This window comes from Danio aesculapii, chromosome 7, assembly GCF_903798145.1.
Source record: "Danio aesculapii chromosome 7, fDanAes4.1, whole genome shotgun sequence".
Classification (NCBI taxonomy): Eukaryota; Metazoa; Chordata; class Actinopteri; order Cypriniformes; family Danionidae; genus Danio; species Danio aesculapii.
In genome coordinates, this window is record NC_079441.1 from 49,771,414 (window position 1) to 49,795,280 (window position 23,867).

The following is a 23,867-nucleotide window of genomic DNA, read 5'->3' on the forward strand; positions in this document are numbered from 1 at the left end:
ACAAGTCCAGTGAGAGATATTGGCCACTGGGTAGCTTGCTGAGGTCAGGGCCCCTTAGGTGGACAGCAAGAGGACCCGCAGGAGCCCAGACTGCAAGCCTGGAAGAGTGGCTGGCCCCAGGGTAGCTTGCTGGGGTCATGGGGCACTAAAGACTCCAGACCGCAGTCCTAGGAAGAGTAACTGGCCCCTGGGCAGCTCACTGGGGTCAGAGACCCTGGAGATGGAGGGCAAAGGGGCCCTCGGGGGCCCAGACTGCAAGTTCAGGGAGAGAGGATGGCCCCTGGATAGCTTGCTAGGGACAGGGACCCCTTAAGTGGAGGGCAAAGGGGCCCTCTGGGGTCCAGACTGCAAGTCCAGGAAGAGAGGCTGGCCCCTGGGTAGCTCGCTGGGGTCAGGGAGCCTTAAGGACCCCCGATCACTGTCGTAGAGCCGGCAGGGCAGGGGGCCCATGGGATGCCGGCAGAGCTGGAGCCGGCTGGACAGGAGGGCTGTGGGGAGTCGACAGTGCTGGAGGCCTGATGGGAGCCGGCAGGGCAGGGAACCGGGCTGGGTCTGGCAGGGCTAGATGTCTGGGTGGTGCCGGCAGGGGAAGGCATCTGGGAGGTGCCGGCAGGGCAAGGAACCAGGCTGGAGCCAGCAGGGCAAGTCGTCTGGGTGGTGCCGGTAAGGCAAGGAGCCGGGCTGGGGCCGGCAGGGCAAGGAGCCGGACTGGGGCCGGCAGGGAAGGAGCCGGACTGGGGCCGGCACTGAGCTGCGCTCTGGGGCTGGAGCCGACACTGGCGGGCGCTCTGGGGCTGGAGCCTTGGTTGAAGAGGCCTTCCTCTTCAATCTCCGCTTTTGGGTGCGGGTTAACCCTTGGGGGTTGGACATGGACTGGGAGATGGTGCTGGTGGTGAGAGGGGTCCATTCCCCCTGCAGGATTTCCCTCTCCTTCCTCAGGCAGGAATATTCCACCACCTTCCAATATGTCCATTTTCCAATTTCACCCAGCTCCTCCCAATCAAATGGGTCATCCAAACCAGCCAAAACGATGTGGATGAGGTTGGTCTTGCTGAACCTAAGCCCCCGGACTGCCTCAAGGAGACCCTCAGCAAAAATGCAGAAGGGGCGATGGTTCTGCTGGTGAGGCAGTCCTCTGGCTAAGGGTTGGCCTTGGGGTCCTTCTTGCTGGGAAAGAGCTGGGCGCAGAAATATACCCATTTCTGCTGAGTCCTCTGTTGGCCAGTTCGTACTGTCACGGTTCGGTGAGGGGAAAAAAAGGCGAGGAGGCAGGTGCAGAACTAAATGGGTTTTTATTAATAGTCAAAATAAAACACACAACAAAACAAACTACCCTGAGGGGGAAAACACCAATGAAATAAATAAACAAACAAGACTGGGCAGGCTGGCAGGGATCAGGGCTGAAACACACACAACTGGAACACTCAAGACAAAGCAACATATAACGACGAACTTGCACAGGACAGCAAACATGAGGAGAATATAAGCAGGAGTAAATTAACACACAAACAGATGAACATAATTAACTAATAATGGGTTAACAAGGAGGGTGGGATTAGACGATAGACGGGAGAGCACATGACACAAAGAGACAACACAAGCCATGTGCTCACAAAACAAGACTAGAACACACAGCCAATGAGAGAACTCATTAACCGCGTGTTCGTATTACAAGACAAACACTGAAGCACACAACAAAAGCACGTGAGCACAATGTAAACACAGAGCCACGTGCTTTGACAACAGACACAAGACATGAGCACACGATAGGTGAAAACACCTTACCGTGCGCTCACACAAATGCAACGCGCATGTTTCATCTCAGCGCCAACCAAAACCGAAACCAACTAGACGGAGACGCTGAGAATGAAACAGCTAGATGCTGACGAAACAAAACACAAACACGAGTACAAGGACGCACCTATGACGACGCGCACCCAGAGACACACACAATGACAAAACAAGTGCTAGACCCAAGAAAACTCGAGCCGAGCACAACAGGACAGGACATGACAGAGCTAGAGTCCAGACTCTGCCACCAAAACAAGAATTTACAAGATCAGAGTGGCAGAACCTCAACAATATTGTTCAGCCCAACTTTGAATCGAACTAATGCAGTATTTTTTTTAAATGATAACTTACAGCAATAAAAACATAAACAATCCCATTTATAACACAGTGAAGATCAATGCTGAATAGACTAGTCAAGTAGTATCTGCCTTTGTCTTAATTTGGTCATCAAAGTCTCTACATTGTCCTCTATCCGTCAGGTGACAGTATGTACATTTTTAACTAAATTGCAGCATTTCAATTGAAACATTTAGTTTAGTTAGCTTAGTTTAGTTAGCTTTTTTTACATTAACAATAAAACACATAAATAAAAGGTTACATTGAATTTGAATCGACAGTCTCTAAACCATCCCCATCATTCTCCCTCTTCTTAGATGGGATGGCAAGCCAAATCAAAGGTTACCATGGGCCAACTTTGGGCTAATTTGAGCATCTCTGACTTTGAATAACATTTTGTGCAATGGAAAAGTTTTATAGTGTGTAAACTTTCATTCATTCTTGCCAAAAAAGTAACCTTAATTTTTTTCATGAGTAGCAACATTTCCTATATACAAAATTGAACTTTTAAACTAAACATTTTGTATTTGCTGTAACGTGAGATTAGGTTATGTTTCCCTCATTTCGTACTTTGTCTAATTAATAAATCAAATACCTAATAGGGCACACGGTGGCTCTGTGGTTAGCACAGTCTCCTCACACCAAGAAGGTCGCTGGTTTGAGTCCTGGCTGGGTCAGTTGGCATTTTTGTGTGAAGTTTGCATGTTCTCCCTGTGTTGCTGTGGGTTTCCTCCAGGTGCTCCGGTTTCCCCCATAGTCCAAACACATGCGCTATAGGTGAATTGAATAAACTAAATTTGCTGTGAGTGCGAATGAGAGCGTATTGGTGTTTCCCAGTGATGGGTTGCAGCTAGAATGGCATCCGCTGTGTAAAACATGCTGGACCATTCCGCTGTGGTGACCCCATGATGAATAAAGGGACTAAGCTGAAGAAAAATGAATGAATGAATACCATATTTTGTTGTATTTTTCATCCATTTTGTAATTTTCATTGAACACTAGATGGCATTGTTTGTTTGCTTTTTGCAACACTTTACTAGTATTGCATTGAAGTCCATTTATTAGGTCAGATTAGAATGTTCTGCAAATACCATAGATCTCATCAATAATATCAACCCAAAGACATGGAAGAGCCTAAGCTTACAATATAATGAGCTTTTGTCTGACCCTTAATAAGAGTCGAGCAAAGGAACTGTAGCCTATTCAAATCAGCCGAATTTTCATCTCGATTTTCTTCCAGTCCCAAAAATGTCATTAAACGAGCGAAGGGCAAATAAACCTGCGATCTGATATCCGGATCATTCCATAAAACGCATAATTATGAAATGGCAAACACATCAGAAGTGATACGTTCTTGTCACAACCAAAGCCATCTCTCTTCCAATGGCTTTCATTCATTCCTCGGTGGAGAGAAGCAGTTAGCGAGAGACTGAGTGAGTCATTAAGTCTGCAATAATCAGCTGCTCACTTCTTTAATTATTTATGCTGTGTAATTACGGAGGAGGCTGGTAAAATGAAGAAGTGCTTGTTTTTTCAAATAAATACTCATTGGATGATGGAAACTCAATTTAGTGTTGGCTGACGTGACACTCGTGTGGTAGGCTAATGAACAGCTTCCTTGAGTCACTTACAGAGATTTGTGCAGTCCATCTAAAGGCTGACAATCTTCATTCTGTCCTCTTTTGGGTCCTGCAGGTCATCAACCACCCAAACATGTCCTCATTTCTTTCTGTCTGCTGCCTGTAAAGATGACAGAACTTTGCTTTCAGAGCCTGGCTTTGTCAGAGAAAACTGAACACCTAAAACGTCCCGTTGCTGTTTTACTTGAGGAATTTATTTATGAAGATGGTTAAAAATACGCCACAGACATTCTTATGTAACTTCTCCCCCGTCCACAGGATTTGCTGGGTCAGAGAATCTCTCTTGTTGGTCTATACTTTTATGCATGAAGGAAAACTCTATATTATTTCCTATATGTCTTTAATGGAGGACACACTAATAATAATAAATGCTATAATGTGGTTATTTTAGATTTTATTTTCATCCAAAGGCACCATACAAGTATAAATAGGCTAATGTAAAAAATTCTGTGTGTATGTTATGTTTAAGACTTGAAAATCCAGTTTTTCTGGATGTATGGGATTGCATAGCATGTTAATTTTTGTATTCTATAAAGATCTTGCAACCGTTATTCCAAATATCAAATGGAAAAATTGTCATTAGAGCATTCATTCGTTGATTGATTGATTGATTGATTGATTGATTGATTGATTGATTCATTCATTCATTCATTCATTCATTCATTCATTCATTCATTCATTCATTCAATCATTTATTTATTTATTAATTCATTCATTCATTCATTTAATTAGATAGTTGGTTAGTTATTTATTCCAGAAAAAAAGTTTTTATTTGTTATGACTGCAGTGTTATTTCAGCAAATATTGACTTGTTAACTCTTCTAAAAAGTGTGGTGTTGTCTAGAAATGAATGTTAACATCTGGAAAATGGCATCTTTTTAGTGATTTTATACAAAAGAAAATTGCTCTAAATCACTTTTTCTTAAGTACTGTATGTCATTAGTAGTTTAAAAATTAAAGCAAAACTTTCTTTAAAACCTACTTTTTCCATTACACTACCTGACTGTCTTGTCGCCTAGTGTTTTAGGAACAACAAATAATAACTTGATGTCTAGTTGATCATTTTGCATCAGAAGTGGCTTATATGAACGGCAAAGGCCTCTAGATCATGCTTATTTTACCAAAATAAAATTTGATCATGCCTTGATTTTTAATTATTTAATTAGGACAGTAAAGTCTGACTTCACTTATACAAAATATTGTCACTTAACAGAAATAATGTACAGTATAGAATATAAAGTCATGGTGCAGTGGAAAAAGAATGCAGATCTCTTGCACGCCCCCGTACTGAATGTAACCCCAAACCACGATTTTTCCTTCACCAAACTTGACTAATTTCTGTGAGAATCTTGGGTCCATGTGGGTTCCAATAGGTCTTCTGTAGTTTTTGTGATGATTGGGATGCAGTTCAACAGTTTAATTTTATTGCCTATAGTTTTAGGAGTGTATTGCAGTCCACTTTTAGACATGCACTTGCAAATGCCCCTTCACCTGTTCCCTCAGGGGAATCTCCAACCTCATTTTAAAGTGCATTTCACTTCAACTGCATGAGTGAAAGTTACATTGGCATACTCTCGATCCCTCAATTTTGACAGGGGGAGTGAGTCTGCTTCATATCTAATCCAGGACCTATATGTCCCACAATGCAATGCAAATGTAATGTCCCAAAAGTGCTCAATGGTTTAAGGCATTTAAACCCATTCACATGCTCTGCCAGTAGTGGACACTTGTGTGACAAAATCAATGACATACATCCAAGGGAAGTTAGCGAGTTAAGGCCATAAAAAATTGGAATGGAATACAGCTGCTTCTACAAACATTTGTAGAACAATAAGTCGCTCTCAGAAGCTCAGTGAATTCAAGCATAATGCAATGACAGAATGACGCTTGTGAAATAAATTTATTTGTGTAATTTCTTCACAACTAAATATTCCATAGTCAATTGTTAGTGGTTTTATAGCAAAGTAAAAGAAACTGTGAACAACAGCAACTCAGCCACACAATAGTACGCCATGTGAAATCACAGAGTGGGGTCAGAGCTGATGTTTACAGTGCACAGAAGTCACAGAGTCAGTAGCTACAGACATCCAAACCTTCTGTGGCCAGACCAGACCAGTGTTCTCATGGCCGAGCAGCTGCATCCAAACCTTCAAACCTACATCAAGTGCAATGCAAAGCACCAAATGCAGCAGTGTAAAACACAACTCGATAGTAGAGATGTGTCTGGAGTAATAAATCACACTTTTCTGTCTGGCAATCTTTTGGACAATACTTGATTTAGGTCACTTGTCTGACTGCATTGTGACAAATGTATAGCTTAGTGGAGTGTTGGGTTGTTTCTCGGGATCATTTCAAAAACATTTTATTATTTATTTCTAACATACATATGTGAGAATTTCTGCAGCTTCAGTTTAAGCACATTTGAGGTTTATAAGGTGTTTTTATAAATGTAATTTATTGTAATCACTATTACAAAATTATCCACTTAGCAGTTTTAAAACATCATTGTAAATTATCATAATTATAATCATTATCATAAAATGAAATATGTATCAGTGACTCTGCATTTCATTAAGCAAGTTAGAGTTTTAAAAGGACTCTGACACAGCAATTTTCTTGGAGAGAAGAATTCCTTTCTTAATATCTGCCTTAGCAGTCACCCAAAAGTTCTTCCTTTGAAATTCGTGGCATTCACTGTCCTCCGCTGCCCGCTTTAATCAGTTATGTTGGCGTTAGCTTAAAGATCTGAAGCTTTTGTCTAAAAATGGATTTGAAGAGAGTGGGTGGAATGGAAGTGGAGTCATTAAGCAATATTATAAAGCTTAACACCACACACACGATAGCTATACAGTGCAATTATGGAGATAAGCAACTCCTCATCAGAACAAATAAAGCTTTGTAGGCAGGGAAGAGTTGAGGCAGATTTTTCAGAGACCCCTAATTACCTCTCAATGACGCACAACAACTCAGACTGCGGACCCTGGTGTGTGTGGACAGCCTTTCCAACTATTTTGTGAATGCAAAACTGATGCTTTTAGCCCCAAGCAGAACAGAGCGGATGTAGAGAAGCTTTCACTTTCTGTCTTTGAACTTAAATTTGAATGATTTGGTGCAATAAATGATACCAATGCATAATGTCATTCAAAACCAAACATTTGGGGAAGACAAATGACAGTCCTATTAAGGACAGTGATTCTTATTTACTCCTCACTGGCTGCACTGCTATTCTGATTCATCGGGGGTATAGATGTAAATGTGAAGGTTTAATTATTCATCGGCTTAAACTGGAAGCATGAAAAAAATATTAAAAAGACAGATGATTACATCTGCAAGATCCCCTACCAAACCTGCAGGAACAGAGTGTTGCACAGTGTTTTTTAAAGCAGCATATTGTACCCTTTGCTTTGCTCTGTGTACCTTTTCCCCTTTAATCTTCTTCTTAGGTATGACAGGCCAAAGACAGACTTTGCAATCAAACAAGCTTGTTCGCCTCTGCTTCTCCTGTTTGGCTCTTGTTTATCATTGTTTGCCTTATCTAGATGCTGAAACTCTCCAACTGCTCTTTTCCTTTATGCTTGACCATCTCATTTGCTCTCCAGCCAGTGATTCTGATAGAGGTGAGACAGGTCACATCCAGTACAAATAGACTCGTGCTGCTGTAAATTCCCATCCAACCTGCATATTAACAGCTATGCGAATTATTTTTCTTGGTTTATGAAAATGCTTTCATTCATTTCACATCCAATTTCTCTTATCATTTACTCATTTGTTCATCATCAGGACCCAAATAGGATATTTTCAATAAAATGAGGGATTTTTGTTCACCCATTGACAGTTTAATAACCTTGAATTCAGATGTTTCAAAACATTTCTAAAGTGATCCAAAAAATCTATTAAATTAAACAGATTAATCCAATTATTCTAAAGACACACAGCCACTTTATAAGATTAACAGATTTGATTGTGCTTTTATTCACATAAATAGCTTGGGGTCGCCACAGTGGAATAAACCGCCAACTATTCTAGCATATGTTTTAGCAGTGGATGTCATTCCAGCTGCAAACCAGTACTAGGAAACACCCAAATACTTTCTTTCACACTAATACACTACAGCCAATTTTCATTCACTCATTCATTTTCCTTCGGCTTAGTCTCTTTATTTATCAGGTGTTGCGACAGCAGAATGAACCGACGCAGCAGATGCCCTTCCAGATGCCCTGTGGGGGAAACCGGAGCACCCAGATGTAACCCACGTGAACAGCGGGAGAACATGCAAACTCCACATAGAAATGCCAACTAACCCAGCCGGGACTCGAACCAGTGACCTTCTTGCTGTGAGGCGACAGTGCTAACCACTGAGCCACCGTGCTGCCCCAATCAAACCAGAGTTCACCCAAATTTGGGTTGACATACAAAAAAAAATAAATTTTTTTACAAAAGTTTAAATGTGGATAAAATGCAAGAATGAACGTTATTGGTTCTCTTGCATCAAGCAAGAATGTTTGTTCGTGTTTGATTATGTAAATTCAATTTGGACTTTTTCGAAGCTGTGCTCCAACCTATAACTTTCATGAAACATTACGTATAGGTGTGTTTTTTTTAAATACTGTCCCTACCCCTACTGCACTATGCAAAAACACAAAAACAATTTTGGTAATATCAAAAACCAAATTGCATTTATAACATTCCTGCATTTTGATTTGTAATGCTCAATATGTGTAATTTCTTTATTTTCTACTACAGGTCTAAATAAATTGCCTGCATTGACCTGTTTGGCCTTTTTGTAGGATGAAACTTTCAGGGTTTTTTTTTTACTTTCGATTTAATATTTCAAGATAAATTTGTGGAATGCATATGAAAAACAAAGAACAATATGAAGAGCAAAGCTACGACAACTACTGTAGGAGTGCTTTTTGCCTCCAAAGCAAACTTATGACAAATTTAAGACAGTGAAGTTTGTATCCCGTTTAGCTTGTAAACTTTAAACAACACATCCTGTAATGTTTAAAGGGGTCCCCATGTTCATGCAGGGCCCATTTTGACTTTTTGCGGGCACTGCAGGTCTGCTCATGTGGGACCAGCACTAAGAGGCCAACGTTTTGCCAGTGAGCAAACTCTTAATGGCCCTGGACAGGCAGTCTGCTGGGCACAGGCTTATTTGTAGGGAAAGTTTACATATCAATCATCAATAGAGTCAAAATTCAATTTGATCCATTGGAGACACATGGACTACTTTACCGATGTTTAACTACCTTTCTGGACCTTTGAAGCGGTAGTTACGTAGCATGTAGGTGGAGGGACAGAAAGCACATAGATTGTGACATAATTAATGACAGATTTAGCATTTTTGAGTGAACTATCAGTTAAAGCTAGAGAATTGGTTGCCTTTCTGATTGTTTGAACGCATTTAACCATATGTGCATCTTTGATGTGTATTTGCCTACCTCTGGAACTGGTCACAAGTGGACAAGCACTAAACATTTTAGATTTATTTTACACCTGTATTCAGAATTCCCACACTTAGACACATGTAAACATCCATGGCTTTTGAAATTTGCTTTTTCCTGGCACAGTTACCTTAGTGAAATGGTACAGCTTGGTGACTGGTGAGTTGATGAGCAGGAAAGATACAATTATGCTGAAAAAATGGCCTAATCATAAAAACAGACAAAACGCGAAAAATATTATTTAAAAAACTTACTAAAATAAGGTGTACACTACCTGACTAAAGTCTTGATCCCAGTTGTAAGAGTAACAAATAATAATTTGCTTTCTAGTTGATCATTTGGAAAAGTGGCAGAAGGAAGATTTTTCTGATGAATCATCTGTTGAACTGCATCCCAATCATCACAAATACTTCAGAAGACCTATTGGAACCCACATAGACCCAAGATTCTCACAGAGATCAGTCAAGTTTGGTGAAGGAAAAATCATGGTTTGGGGTTACATTCAGTATGGGGGCGTGTGAGAGATCTGCAGAGTGGATGGCAACATCGACAGCCTGAAATATCAAGACATTTGTGCTGCCCATTACATTACAAACCTCAGGAGAGGACAAATTCTTCAGCAGGAAGAATCCTTTTCATACTTCAGCCTCCACATCAAAGTTCCTGAAAGCAAAGAAAGGTGCTACAGAATTGGCCAGCCAGTCACCAGACATGAACATTATTGAGCATGTCTGGGGTAAGATGAAGGAGGAGGCATTGAAGATTAATCTAAAGAATCTTGATGAACTCTGGGAGTCCTGCAAGAACGCTTTCTTTGCCATTCCAGATGACTTTATTAATAAGTGATTTGAGTCATTGCAGAGATGTATGGATGCAGTCCTCCAAGCTCATGGGAGTTAGACGCAATATTCATTCTTTTTCCACTGCACCATGACTTTATATTCTATACTGTACATTTACATGGTATTAAGTGACAAGACTTTTGTCTTAGAAAAGTCAGACCTTACTGTCCTAATTAAATAATTAAAAATCAAGGCATGATCATATTTTATTTTGGTAAAATAAGCGTAATCTAAAGGCCTTTGCCTTTCATATAAGCCACTTCTGATGCCAAATGATCAACTAGAGGTTATTTCATAACAAAAAAAAAAATCAAAAAAGTGTATTTAGTGTTGTTTATTTGTTCTCAAAACCAGACATTTTTAAAAAGCCTAATGTGTGAGAGTTTTGTGTAAATAGACTTTTGGAAAAGAGGCAGAAATTTGTGATTTGTGTCTTAATTTTTATGGGTTTGTAATGATAGGAGGGAGAGTAAAAATTGACAGAATATTTACCCTGTTAGTGTGGATATTCTGAACAATGATTGATGCGTCGGTTAAGGGACCACACTAACAGGCAAGTTCGCTGCTGTTAGTTTAATGACTGATGTATTCAGTGGACTGGAGCGTTGCTGTCACTGACACAAGAGATAATCGCAAATGAAATGACCTGATTCTGTGTCTCTCACCATGCCATCTAACATTACCCACTGGCCACTTCACAGCTTGATTAACTGACTCGGGTCCCGTTTATCAGCTCCGTTTTCAGGTTTTAGTATTCGAAGGCTGTCTGAAGTGTGACTGTTGTGGTTCTGAGTGTTGAATCCCTCCTTCTGACATAATGGGGAGTCTGTGTTTAATGTTGACAAATGAAGGTCTGCTACTAACAAGGGACCTCTGGCGCTATGGTAAAGTGTTACAGCCCTGTGAGTAATTGACAGTTCAGATGCTGCTCTTCCTCTCTCTGGGTCATCAAGTCCCCCTGTTGCTATGCTGAAGCTCTTAAAGCTGCATGATTTTTTTAATCATTGTTTTATAAACCATATTCAACTAAGCAATACCACAAGCAATAAAAATGGGTTTCTGAATATCATTAAGGCTTTGACTGCTTTCAGCCGAATACCTGGTATGCTGTGTGTTGATGTTGCAGTTCAAAAAACAAGAGATTAATATTAAGACTAACACTTACATTTTAGTCATTACAATATGTAGAGTATGTGTAATATATGAATCTGAATTTTTAACTGCATCAGTTGAGGGAATGGTTCAATGACTCCTTTATAAAGACATAGGGTTCTCCCAATACCCACACATGCAATCTTTGCTCATAACCACTTGTTTGCTAACATATTTCCTGTATATTCAAGTTAGCATAGGGACCGCTAGTATAGTCAAACTAGGCTCATTCTAATTACGTACCCCTATATACATTTCTGGAGAGAGCAAATATTTTTGCGAATCCATCAGAGGCCGATGTGTACGCTTTTTCAGATCTCAAGTTTCTTTCAGGACTAATCCCCCCACCCCACCCTTCCCTTCCCTAAACCCAACCAAAAGTGTTTTAAAGACAAATTAATGACCCGTCCACCCCCTTCCCTAAACCCAACTGCAGTGTATTAAAAAGCAATCCGGAAATAGAAAAGCCCTCGCCCGATTTTTACCACGTTTTCAGATTTTACCACATTCTCACCCTGTTATTTACTTGTTTAGTTTATTTTTTGGCTTCTGTTACTGTCTTACCTGCTTTCTGGAACTGTTCTTTGCCGAACTCAAACCCCATTGTTGCAGTTAACTGCACTCTACCTCTCAAGTACACCAACATGCATGTCAAACTACCCAACAAACTTTTGAAAAGCCATCCATACGGTGGTAAGCAGTGAAGCGCAATAAGGAATGGCATCATACCACCCTGTATAATTCGTTTTAATGACGAAATGCAGCCATACTTATTTCTAGCTACATAATTCTCCAAAAATGTATATAGAGCTACGTTTTCAGAATGAGCCTATGTTGAGTATAATCTTATTTGGATGGGACTAGTAATCTACAGGGCTAGTAATCCCATTCGAATGTCCCATGTCTCCTGTGTTTTTCATACACAAATCCTTTTTAAAAATTACAGAACAAGACACTTGCTGTTTTTCTGCTAACTCTGTAGTCCCTCTGAGAAATCTGATTCCGTTGTTTAAATTTATTAACATTTTTCTGTTTGTTTTGACAACAAGAAGTTGAGATACTGCAGGAGGCTGGATATTTTTGACTTATACACATTGTAGTTATAAGGTGCCTGGTGTCTGTTCTGTAACAAACCCGAGGGTGGACACGAGAAGAAAGGGAAGAAGGAGTCAAGCTTAAGGAGTTCTACCACCTAGCTGGCTTATGGGACTCCTGAGGTAGCTGATGGGTACTGACAGGCCAAGAGTGCTACAGCCTGGGCCTTGGAAGAGTTCAGGGAGACCATGGAAGTGGACTGACGGGAGATTCTGGCAAATAGGGAAGCAGCTCTACACCAACACTGTTTATAGTGGAAGTGGGGAGCTGTTAACCTCAACTGGGGATGTTTTCAGAGAATCTCTTTCCATTGACATGTCTTCCACTGTGGAAGCAAAGACCAGGAATGCAGGGGTTGACCTATAGATCATGCAAGCTGATGTCACTGATGTAGTTTGCAAGCTCCGCAGGGACAAAGCAGCTGTACTTCAAGTTTCTGGATGTTGTGGGCCTGATCCCATGGGCTAGCCTGAACACCTGCCGGTAACCTACTCAGACCTTCAGCTTCTCCACGATTGGATGTTCATCATTCTCAAGCCTCCGGCACCTAGACTGCAGCTCTACACAAGACGTTTGGCCAGAAGAAAACTGGTTGTGCCCAGCTGAGCCTGATTTTTCTCTAGGATATTTGTTTCTCCACTTTTGTCAATTGATAAAGTTTGTTCCTTGCTGCCGTTGCCCCTGGCTTGCTTGGTTTGGGACTTGTGGAGCTGTGCATCGATGGATTTGCTCTTCAGTATTTGGACTTTCAGCAGTGCAATTTTAAACCCCATTGAACTGAACTAAACTGAACTTCAACTCTGAAATCTAGACTGACACCAAGTCAATTTACTAGAACTTCTATGCTAAGCTGCTTTGACACAATCTACATTGTAAAAGTGCTATAGAAATAAAGATTAATTGAATTGTCTTAGCTGACATGCCTCAACAACAGGGATGCCCAATTCTGTTCCTGGATATCTACCTTAAAGCAGAGGTCAGCTCCAACTCTGATCAGGAGGAGCACTAGGTAATTAAAGACAGGTGTATTTGATCAAAGTTGCAGCTGAACTCTGCAGGTAGGTAGATCTCCAGGAACAGGATTGGGCACCCCTGCTCTACAACATCACGTAGAGGTCGGGGACAGTAGCTCTGGACTGGGCAACTGGAGTGGTGGTTCCCATTTTTAAGAAGGAGGAGCGGACACTTTTCAGCCTTCCCGGGAAAAGTCTCTATGATCTGAGCAGGAGTTTGGTTCTCATTGCCAGCAAAAATTTTTAATAATAATTAGTCAGACTTGATCACTGTGCATGTTGGACTCCAGCAGTGCTGTCCTTCAGCACTGGTTCTGTTAATTATTTTTATGGACAGAATTTTTAGGCACAGACTTGGGCCAGAGGGGGTCTGGTTCAGGCACCACAGGATTTTATCTCTGCTATTTGCAGATGATGTTGTCCAGTTTCATCAGGAAGAGCCCCCTATAAAACAACCAATAAGAAGAGCTAAATATTGTAAACTGTTAAGATTGTAATATCAGTATCAGGTAAGATTAAATTCATTTCTACACTCAATTACATAACAGGTGAAATATATATAACTATAACATGTTTTTCTTTCAGGTTTTTTATTATGGTAACAAGTGCATGACAAAAAGTAATCTTCTGCAATTCTTACACTGAAAAAAAGTGTTGCATGCAAAACTGTTGCAAACAATTTATTTTTGTTGAATTTAAACAAACAAATTTAATTTAATAATGTTCAACTTAATTTGTTTGTTTAAATTCAGCCCAAATAAATTGTTTACAACCACTTAACGTAAAAAAATTTAGTAAATCCAAGGAATCATCTTTGAATATTTTTTTTCAGTGTACCTTGTTACAGAGATGTTACAGTACTAGTACCGATACTAGTATTTTTTTTACAGAAATACACACAAAAACAATGGACATAAATGTATCATAAAGGATTAGAAAGACATTTTACAGGAACTTGGTTATCATTCATTCGTTCATTCATTTATTCATTCATTCATTCATTCATTTTTCTTTGGATTAGTCCCTTTATTCATCAGGGGTCGCCACAGCGGAATAAACCGCCAACTTATCCAGCATATGTTTTACACAGCGAATGCCCTTCCAGCTCCAACCCAGTACTAGAAAACACCCAAACTCTCATTCACACACACACACACAATATGGACAATATAGCTTACTCAATTCACCTATAGCGCATGTCTTTGGACTTGTGGGGGAAACCGGAGCACCTGGAGGAAACCCAAATGAACACAGGGAGAACATGCAAACTCCACAGAAAAATGCCAACTGATCTAGCCAGGGCTCAAACCAGCAACCTTCTTGCTGTGAGGCGATCATGCTTCCCACAGCGCCACAATGACCCCCACATATAAACTTTGTAATAATTGTAATATTAATAAAATAAATATTGTTATTACTAATATTGATACTAAGATTCATGAATTATTAATAAAATATTTTTAAGGTCCTATATAGCACTTTCAAAGCATGGTTCTTTATAGAACCTTAAATAACAAGTTTGGTTTGGGTTAATCAAGTGTAGGTTGAAAAAATAATTAAATGTTTTTTTTATAAAGATAATTGTCCCTTGTAATAATAACCAGTAGGAAACCTCATAAAAAATATTCTACACTAAATAATATTAATAGTATTATTATACAATATTACTTCCCAACAAATTCTAACCTAGTCAGATGATTATAGATCATTATTTTAGTTATTTTCATACTGACCAATTAAAAACACAAACATGCTGCTGAATATATTTTGTAATTCCTTCCAGAAAGATTGAAATTTACTAGAAGTGAATTGTATGTGAATGAATATTCATGGCAGGTCCACCAAACAGATGTGACACAATTACGTCAGGTCTTAATTTACTTATAATTTTTCATCATTAGCGAGGTAATAAGGCCGTAATGCACTTAACTGGATCACCTGAAAGAAAGGGGAAATCACACGCCCACACAAAATCAATCCCAACACAAGGTCTTTCCAGCTCAAGTAACTCAGCTCTCTCCGGGGGATTCATAAGGTAGGAGAAAGGTGGGAGGTCATCGACATGCCAGGAAAAGGAGAAAACAAACATCTTTGAACCAAGACAAATGTGTCAGGATCTGCGAGTTGGGAGGAATACTTAGATAAATCAGGAAGATAATGAATTCCGATCTCTCCCACACAACGCTCCTGCATCGTCTTTGAGAATTGCCTTCAAAGGACAAAACCCATCTTCCTTTTGCAGCATATATCAACAACATCCTTCAGGAAGGCTTTCTTCTAGAGGCAGATAATCTTAATAGGGACTTAAAGGTGATAGCTTGTTATTGTTGTTGATCTGGCCAGGCTGTTTGCCTGAAGATGCGTTTTTCCTCAACTTAAATCGTTACAAGGTGGTAAACCTCCACCATATTGAAAGATTACACCAAATCACCATTTACAAAGTGTCAAATCAAACTGTGAATGGTTCGTGCATGCATGTGCGAGACAGCAGCAATGCTCATACTCAGGTTCCTGCAGAAAGTGCCAATGTGTATTTTAGGTTGTGTTCCTCTTAGCCATTCTCACACTTGGTCTGGATTTGACACCCTATGGCAATCCTGTCATATCCAGTAATCATCTCTTCAAAACTGCTCTACTCTGTTTTGACAGGAATGACACCCTCAGGACCTTATTTTAGCAGTGTGGAGAAATGTTATGTGAATAATGACCGTGAAAAGCGAAATATTTTGCTGGTGTTAAATCACTGACATGCACGCTTCTATACATATGAACTATCTGCCTTTGCGAAATTGAATAATTTCTTTCTGGGAAGGAAATGAAAACAGCTCATTTGATGTGAGTGGTGAGCACAAGTACCGCGACAGGGGTTGTATTAATAAACAGGTAACCGTGCAGAGGGAAAGTTTCTGACAGGCAATAATACATGTGGTAATTGGAATGATATGAGTCATGCAGCCCACAGAGCAGTCAGACGGACCTGCTTTTTGATTCCTGCCTCTAACCAACAAAAGATCCTCATGAAGCAACTGAGACGGGATCAAAGTGAGACTTGGCTTTGCATTAAGCAGCAGGAAACAACAAAATAGAACTTCCTGTGCCTAGAATAACATTAATGAGTAAACATCTGTGCTAGGCTGCACTAAATGGATTTGTTGGCCAGAGAAAATGCATTCATTTATGCCAGTCTTGTCTGTAGGACAAAACATGATCATCCCATTTCTTCTGTTTGTCCTGGTGTTTTGTCCAGGGTGTTTACCTTGCAAGGTACTTTTGGATGCTCAAAGGCTGCACAAAAATGCAAGTAGGACAACTCATATTACTGTAAAACTGAAGAATAAACATCATTTCAAACCAAATCAAGACAAAACAAAGTTTGTTTGGAGCTTATTTTACATTCAAAAAAAGATATATAATAATTATTTAAAATGAGCTTAATGACACAATTCTTGAGTGTTTTTGGTACTACCTTATTGTTTTATGTTCAATCAACTTCATTCATTTTCTTTTCGGCTTAGTCCCTTTATTAATCAGGGGTCACCACAGCGGAATGAACCGCCAACTTATCCAGCACATGTTTTACGCAGCGGATGCTCTTCCAGCCGCAACCCAACACTGGGAAACACCCATACACTCTTGCATTCACACACATACACTACAGACAATTTAGCTTATTCAATTCGCCTTTAGCGCATGTGTTTGGACTGTGGGGAAAACCAGAGCACCCGGAGGAAACCCACACCAACATGAGTAAAACATGCAATCTCCACACAGAAATGCCAACTGACCCAACCGGGGCTCGAACCAGCGACCTTCCTGCTGTGAGGCGATCGACATAAAGAAATTGTGTGGATCTCTGCATTTTTTACAGTGTAGGTGTTTATGGATAATAGTAAACACCTTTGATTTACCATTGGTCTGTGTCGATTATGTAACAGGTTGGTGTGGCTTTGTGACTCGACCTTCTTTGGCGTGAACATTTTCTCTGGCTCATTTCCTTTCTGATTCATTCTGAATCAAAAAACAAAAACATAAACATTCATCCAAGGACAAATTATGACATTTACATGAGTAATCTTTATAGATACATTCCTTGTTGTTCCTGAAATGTTGGATGACATTTGAGGTCACAGTTGTCGTGTCAAATATCCTTGCTTTTCATACTCTGAATCTGGCATGTATCTAATGTTTATTTTAAAGTCTTTCCAACCAAAAGAGACAATTTCGACTACTATCTTCCAAGTTTGGTGCTGTTTGAATTATGCAGCGTTAAAGGCACAATGATTTGCCACTAGTGGTGCTGATGTTTCATTTCTGTTTATTATCATAAGTTCAATTCATTTTCGAATCTTCCACTTAAAGTGAAATCTCTAGTCACTTACTCTTAAGTCAAAGTCAAGTCATTTTTTACTTCAATCAATCAATCAATCAATCAATCAATCAATCAATCAATCAATCAATCAGTCTGTCTGTCTGTCTGTCTGTCTGTCTGTCTGTCTGTCCGTCCGTCCGTCCGTCCGTCCGTCCGTCCGTCCGTCCGTCCGTCCGTCCGTCCGTCCGTCCATCCATCCATCCATCCATCCATCCATCTATCTATCTATCTATCTATCTATCTATCTATCTATCTATCAATCAATTAATCAATCAATCAAATTACAAGTCATGAAATGTGTGACTTGAGTCCCCCATCTCTGTTTAATACTGTAAAATTGCTTGCTTTAAATCAATCTCCTGTATAAAGTGCTCAATACATATTTGACCCTGCACTTGCCCCAAAACTCATCTGTTGAACACAAAAGAAGATATTTGGAAGAATGTTCGAAACCGGTATAGACTTCCATATATTTGTTTTTCTAATGTGATGTCAGTGGCTGCAGTACTGGTTACCAGAATTCTTCAAGATATATCCTGTTGTGTTAAAAAGAAAAAATACAACAACTTTTGAAGCACGTGAGGGTAAGTAAATGGTGAATAAATGTAATTAATGGGTGAACTATCCCTTTAAAGCAATTCAGATGACAAAAATATTTGAGAGACACCCACTTCACTTCATTCATTTAACAAAAATAGTTAAACAGGAAAGCCAGGCAAAAAATAAAAATAAAAAATGCAGGGTTTCACAGAATTGATTCATGCTGTCCCAACACGAATTAAGTAAACTTAACAAATTTTAAACATAAAACAATTAAGTTGTTCATAAAAAAACCCCTCAAGAATTGTGTTGTTTCAGCTCATTTTAAATAAGTAGTTTAAACAAGCAGAAAAAATATTCATTGTTCATACTCACATATTCATATTCACAGTCATTGTGTTTTATCTGACATGGTGAATGGTTGTTTTCTGTTACTTAATTTAACTTATCGTCATAAAAATATGGAGTGATGAAATGTGCTCTCTGCACTGTAAAAAATGCTGGCTTCTACACAATTCCTTCATATTGTCCCAACACAAATAGATTAAGCTAACTTAATTGTTCTCACAAGTTTAAATATATTGAATATAAAACACAAAAATTACCACCAAAACTCAAGTATTGGATTGATTCAGCTCATTTTAACTAAGTAGTTTGAACAAGCACCAAAAATATATTAGAGTGTGGACAATGGTCGCATATATAAATAACATTGTACAAATTAGTTTTAAATGTCATAGTTTGTGATTTTACTTATTTGTTTTATTTAATAAAACCACACTTAAACCAGATCCAGTCATATACCTGATCAAAAGAGATTCTTGATACACCAGTTCAAACCAGCTAGCAAACCAGCTTAAAGTGATTTAATCTCTCTCTCTCTCTCTCTCTCTCTCTCTCTCTCTCTCTCTCTCTCTCTCTCTTTCTCTCTTTCCCCCTGTCTCTCTCTATCTCTCTATGAGTGTGTTTCATAATTGTAAGTGTGTTTTTAAAAAGCACCATTAATAAATATTTAATAACAGGTTCCATTGTGATACATGCTGACCATTTGAGGGATGATGAGTGTGAAACATAATTGTTGATGTTTGTGGGTTTAACTGTGCCTTCTTCTGTCATTTATATTTTGGGAATATAAAAAGAATGAGTTTAAAATATATAATACTATATATATATATATATATATATATATATATATATATATATATATATATATATATATATATATATATATATATATATAATGAAAAATTCCGAAAATAAACCTGCTGTAAACAGTGCGACAAGCTCCATCTCCCCTTTTGCAACTGAATCTGGCATCTGTTTCATTCTGACAACAATACCACCAACTTATGCAGTCTAAAAACTAAAAATCATTTATAATAATCTGCAAATATGACCAATCTAAGAATTTTACCGCCCCCTCAGACGTCTTTCTGTCTTGTTTTGGACACAAACACGCCAGCTTTACGCAATGAGTCATCGTCGGCGTCTTTATTACGCATGGACCAAAAATCAATGTGTAAGGTGGAGCAAAAGAGGAACCGAAGTGTGTGGTGTGTCAGTGGAGCAGATATAAAGTGATTGGACCGCGGGAAGGGAGTGTTCACTTGAATCTCAGTGCGGAAGACGCGTTTAGTTTTGGCTGTGACCATGGAGAGCTCCAAACTCTGGACGACAGCTATGGTTTGCGCTGTGCTGCTCTCCTGCATTCAGGCTGCAGAAATGGAATTTGACAACGAATCTGACTTAGAAACGAGAGCTTTGAGAGAGTTTTACCCAAAGGACCCGAATCTGACCAACGAAAAGCAGCTCGTAAGTATTGCGTTATTCTCGGCGCATAGCATTACAAACGACATTGCCCTGTTAACAAGGGATTTTAATAATTCTTACTTGCATTACCTGACGTGAATGTGTTCACAGCTCGGGGCTTTACATGATGTGCTGGAGAAACTGCAGAGCAAACGTATCTCACTGTGGGAAAAGAAGTTTGGGCGCGTTCCTACAGTGAGTAGAACAAAACTGGGTCTTTAGGACATTTTAGCCTCACTGTTTAATTTCTAAATAGTTTACAAATAGTTTTCATATTTACAAAACGTTGACAATGACTTTTTAACACTTACGATTTGTTTCCACTCCAGTGCGACGTCGGAGAGCAGTGCGCCATCAGGAAAGGATCGAGGATCGGGAAAATGTGCGACTGCCCACGTGGAGCGTTTTGCAATTACTTTTTGCTGAAGTGTTTGTAAAATAGAGATGGATTGGGAACTGGAAACATGATATTACAGATATTTATACATTATGTGATTTCTATTTTTTATGATTATGAAGTGCTATGAGACGAACAGATGCATTTGGAGATTGTTTCGTTTAATTCCTTGCTGCTCTTGATGTGTATATCCTCAATAAATTGTGTGGACTTTTGTTTTTTTTAAGGCAGTCTGTGTGTTTCCTCGAGCATAATAAAGATTTGTTTGTCGTTTATATCAATTAACATGTGAAAACTGTTCTGTATGCATGCTTAATTAATGACAAAACTGCACTTTTTATTGCAGATCCAGAAATCAAATAGCCTAAATAAAAATTATGACATTTAAATGACGAATGTAAAATATGAAAACACTGAAACATTTTAGCAAAATGCGAAACAATGCAATTGTTGCACTGAACAAAGAAATTCAGAAATTGTTAGTAAACTTCTCAAAGAATTACAAAGAAACTGCAAGTAACAGAAAAAAATGTCATTTTGAAGCATAAAAACAGAAATATAGGAAATGTTTTGCTGGTAATATAGCTACAACGAATACTTCTAATTGGTAACACTTTATTTTGATGATCCATTACAGTATTTGTAGACTGTCTGCCTAATATCTGTTGATGCTCCTTCAACAGGCGTTTAACTGACTAAGAAACTTTGCAAGTACATGTCAATTTACACTAACCCTAATCCTAACCCCAACCTAACAGTCTATCTAATGAGAATTAGTTGCCATGTAGATGCAACGTAAATTAAATTCAACAAACGGACCATTAAAATAAAGTGGCCAAACATACTCCAATAATATCCATAGCCTTTTAAAATGCACACATTTCTCATTTTTGATGCTTTATTGGCATGACAAATAACTGTACATTCGTAAAGCAGTGCAGCGTTGCTGCGTACAAACAAGACAGTGCGAAAAGGGCAGTAGTGCAAACAAATATTAATATAAAATATAATACAGAGAAAACACAGATACAAAAAAAATTAAATAAAAAAAGATTTGTAAAAAAAAATAAATAAATTAATTAATGGTAAAATATAAAACAGGATAAATGTAATGAAAGAAGCAACATTAAGTCCACAGGATATTGTGTGCTGGAGAGTCGGAGACAGTGAAGCGGGTCATTGTTGGTTCCTCAGGCGGTGGCAGGAGCGCACAAACTGAGCTGCTAACACAGCAGCACTCTCACTCCCTCAATAAGATGGCCAGTTTCCCACTGTTCGACAGGGACTTAAAGTTGTTGTGTACACACAGTGTGGTTATGAGAAACATAATGTGAACTAGATGCTTACACACTAAGGTATTACAGGAGAAAACTGTCAAAGTTGTGTATTTTAATTTAAAAATTATCATTATGCGTCTTATTATATGAAATAAATGCACAACACACACAAATTGAGGTTCAGGTAATTAATGTGTTATTGTAATCACCTGTTTCCCATTGCAATTCTGTTCACTTTGTCTCACATACCTCATCAATTCTGCATCCATGATTGTAACAGCTTGGTTTAACGAATGATGTGATGTTTCTGTATGACAAAAAAAAAAAGCTGTGACTCATTGGAGAGATTGAGGAAAAGTGCATTACAGGCTGTCCCATGACTAGCTCCGCCTGAGAGGATGAGTCCAGCCTTCAGTCAAGCAGAAAAACACACGCCAATCATAGACGACACTCAAATGTGCGCCTTCACTCCTTGTTAGGGTCATTTATGTTTGTTAATATTTTAGAGACACAGAAAGATGGGAAATGCGTTTCTTCTGTTGCTTGCTGGCACTGACAAAAAGGTCAACCACATCTCAGTTTAAAAATAGTTGCTGACGGGCCAAATTTTACATAACTCAATCCCACTTTTGTGGCCCTTCGAGCGAGGCATTTCATATTCAGATATCGTAATGCTTTTTAAATTATTATTCAAAGGTATTAATTAGATTGTGTAATTGTGTTCAGGGTGCTGGAGAGGAAGCAAATTGATTATGCGGTAAATATGCGATGCAAAGTGATGCGTGATGGGTAATAAAACTGTCGTTTGCTTTAGGTAGAAATTAGATCTGCTGTTTCATGTGATTAAAATATGAGCACAGATGCTATTTAAACATCATCTTTCATGCTCAAATGCACAAATGCTTGATAGGAAAGATGTCCAAATAATTGATAAGCACGAAACATTTAGGCAGAATCTAATATCTCTTTCATGTGTACAGATTCAAGATGAGTTTCGTGCCCCATGGAGGAGAATTGATCTGTCATTCAAGTAAACAACAACAATAATAATAATATTAATAATAATAAAAAATGATTTTAAAACACAGCCACAATCATCTATCTATCTATCTATCTATCTATCTATCTATCTATCTATCTATCTATCTATCGTGCTCAGCATATATGAGTACATCCCTTACAAATCTCTCTTTTAAATTCATATTTTTAATCGGAAGCTATAAAATATGCCTATACATTAGATTAGTCAGTACTGAAGCCAAATCTGGAGCTTATCTAACAAAATAACTTATGAATGGTCAAAAAAAAAAAAAAAAAAAACTAGTACAGCCTAACTTATATGTTATAGAAAAATATTAAATACAATTTTGGAGGTTGTAATTTATTTTTGCAATATTTTGCTTCAATTTAATTGTTTTATCTTTCAATGTCTAAATATGTTTGGTGATCAAAAAAGTTTTGTAATAAATATATCTGTTTAATAAAGCTGTTTTGTTCAAATGCACCAGTCTGTCTGTCTGTCTGTCTATCGGTTCTTATTTAATTTATCATCTTAAATTTTTAGTGACAGTTGGGATTGATGAAATAGGTTACAAAACAGACAGCTCAGAATTAGCAAAATACTGAAATAAAAGTAAAAAAAAAAAAAAACATCACCCATCACTTTTTTTTACTGTCATAAGATATGCAACCATAAGATGTTAAATATTGAAATTAGTTTCAAATGGGTGTGACATTTTTATTTGCAACTAAAAATGATGTAATGGGCAGCAAAATATTTAGTCATATGCATGGCAAAGTGAAAATTATTAAGCATTAAAACATGCATAAAATAATTAGGGGCAACACTTTATTATAAGGTCAAGTTTCTTAATACTATTGCTACATAAATAAACATGAACTAACGATGAACATTTAACTTTACAGCCTTTATTAACCTTCTTAATGCTGAGCATGTTGAAAATCACACACATCTTTAAAAACTAATATTATTGAACTCAAAACATTCTAAGTGTAGCTTGATAAAAGGGTAATTATTTACATTTTGAGACCTGGGAAAACATTTATATAAATAGCAGATTATATAAAAACGACTATATAAATGGCTTACTTCTATCAAGTTTTTGTTCCTACTATACTGTAAATGTCAATGGCTGCTT

General features: G+C 38.4%; 1 protein-coding gene across 1 annotated transcript; it reads left to right on the forward strand.

Annotated features, from left to right (window-relative positions):
* Positions 1-19,820: 19,820 nt before the first annotated feature.
* Positions 19,821-20,652, forward strand: LOC130232941 (cocaine- and amphetamine-regulated transcript protein-like). Its single transcript, XM_056462924.1, has 3 exons — positions 19,821-20,037; positions 20,146-20,229; positions 20,364-20,652. The coding sequence occupies exons 1-3, from the start codon at positions 19,876-19,878 to the stop codon at positions 20,469-20,471; spliced, it is 354 nt and encodes a 117-aa protein (XP_056318899.1). The 5' UTR covers positions 19,821-19,875; the 3' UTR covers positions 20,472-20,652.
* The last annotated feature ends 3,215 nt before the right edge of the window (positions 20,653-23,867 follow it).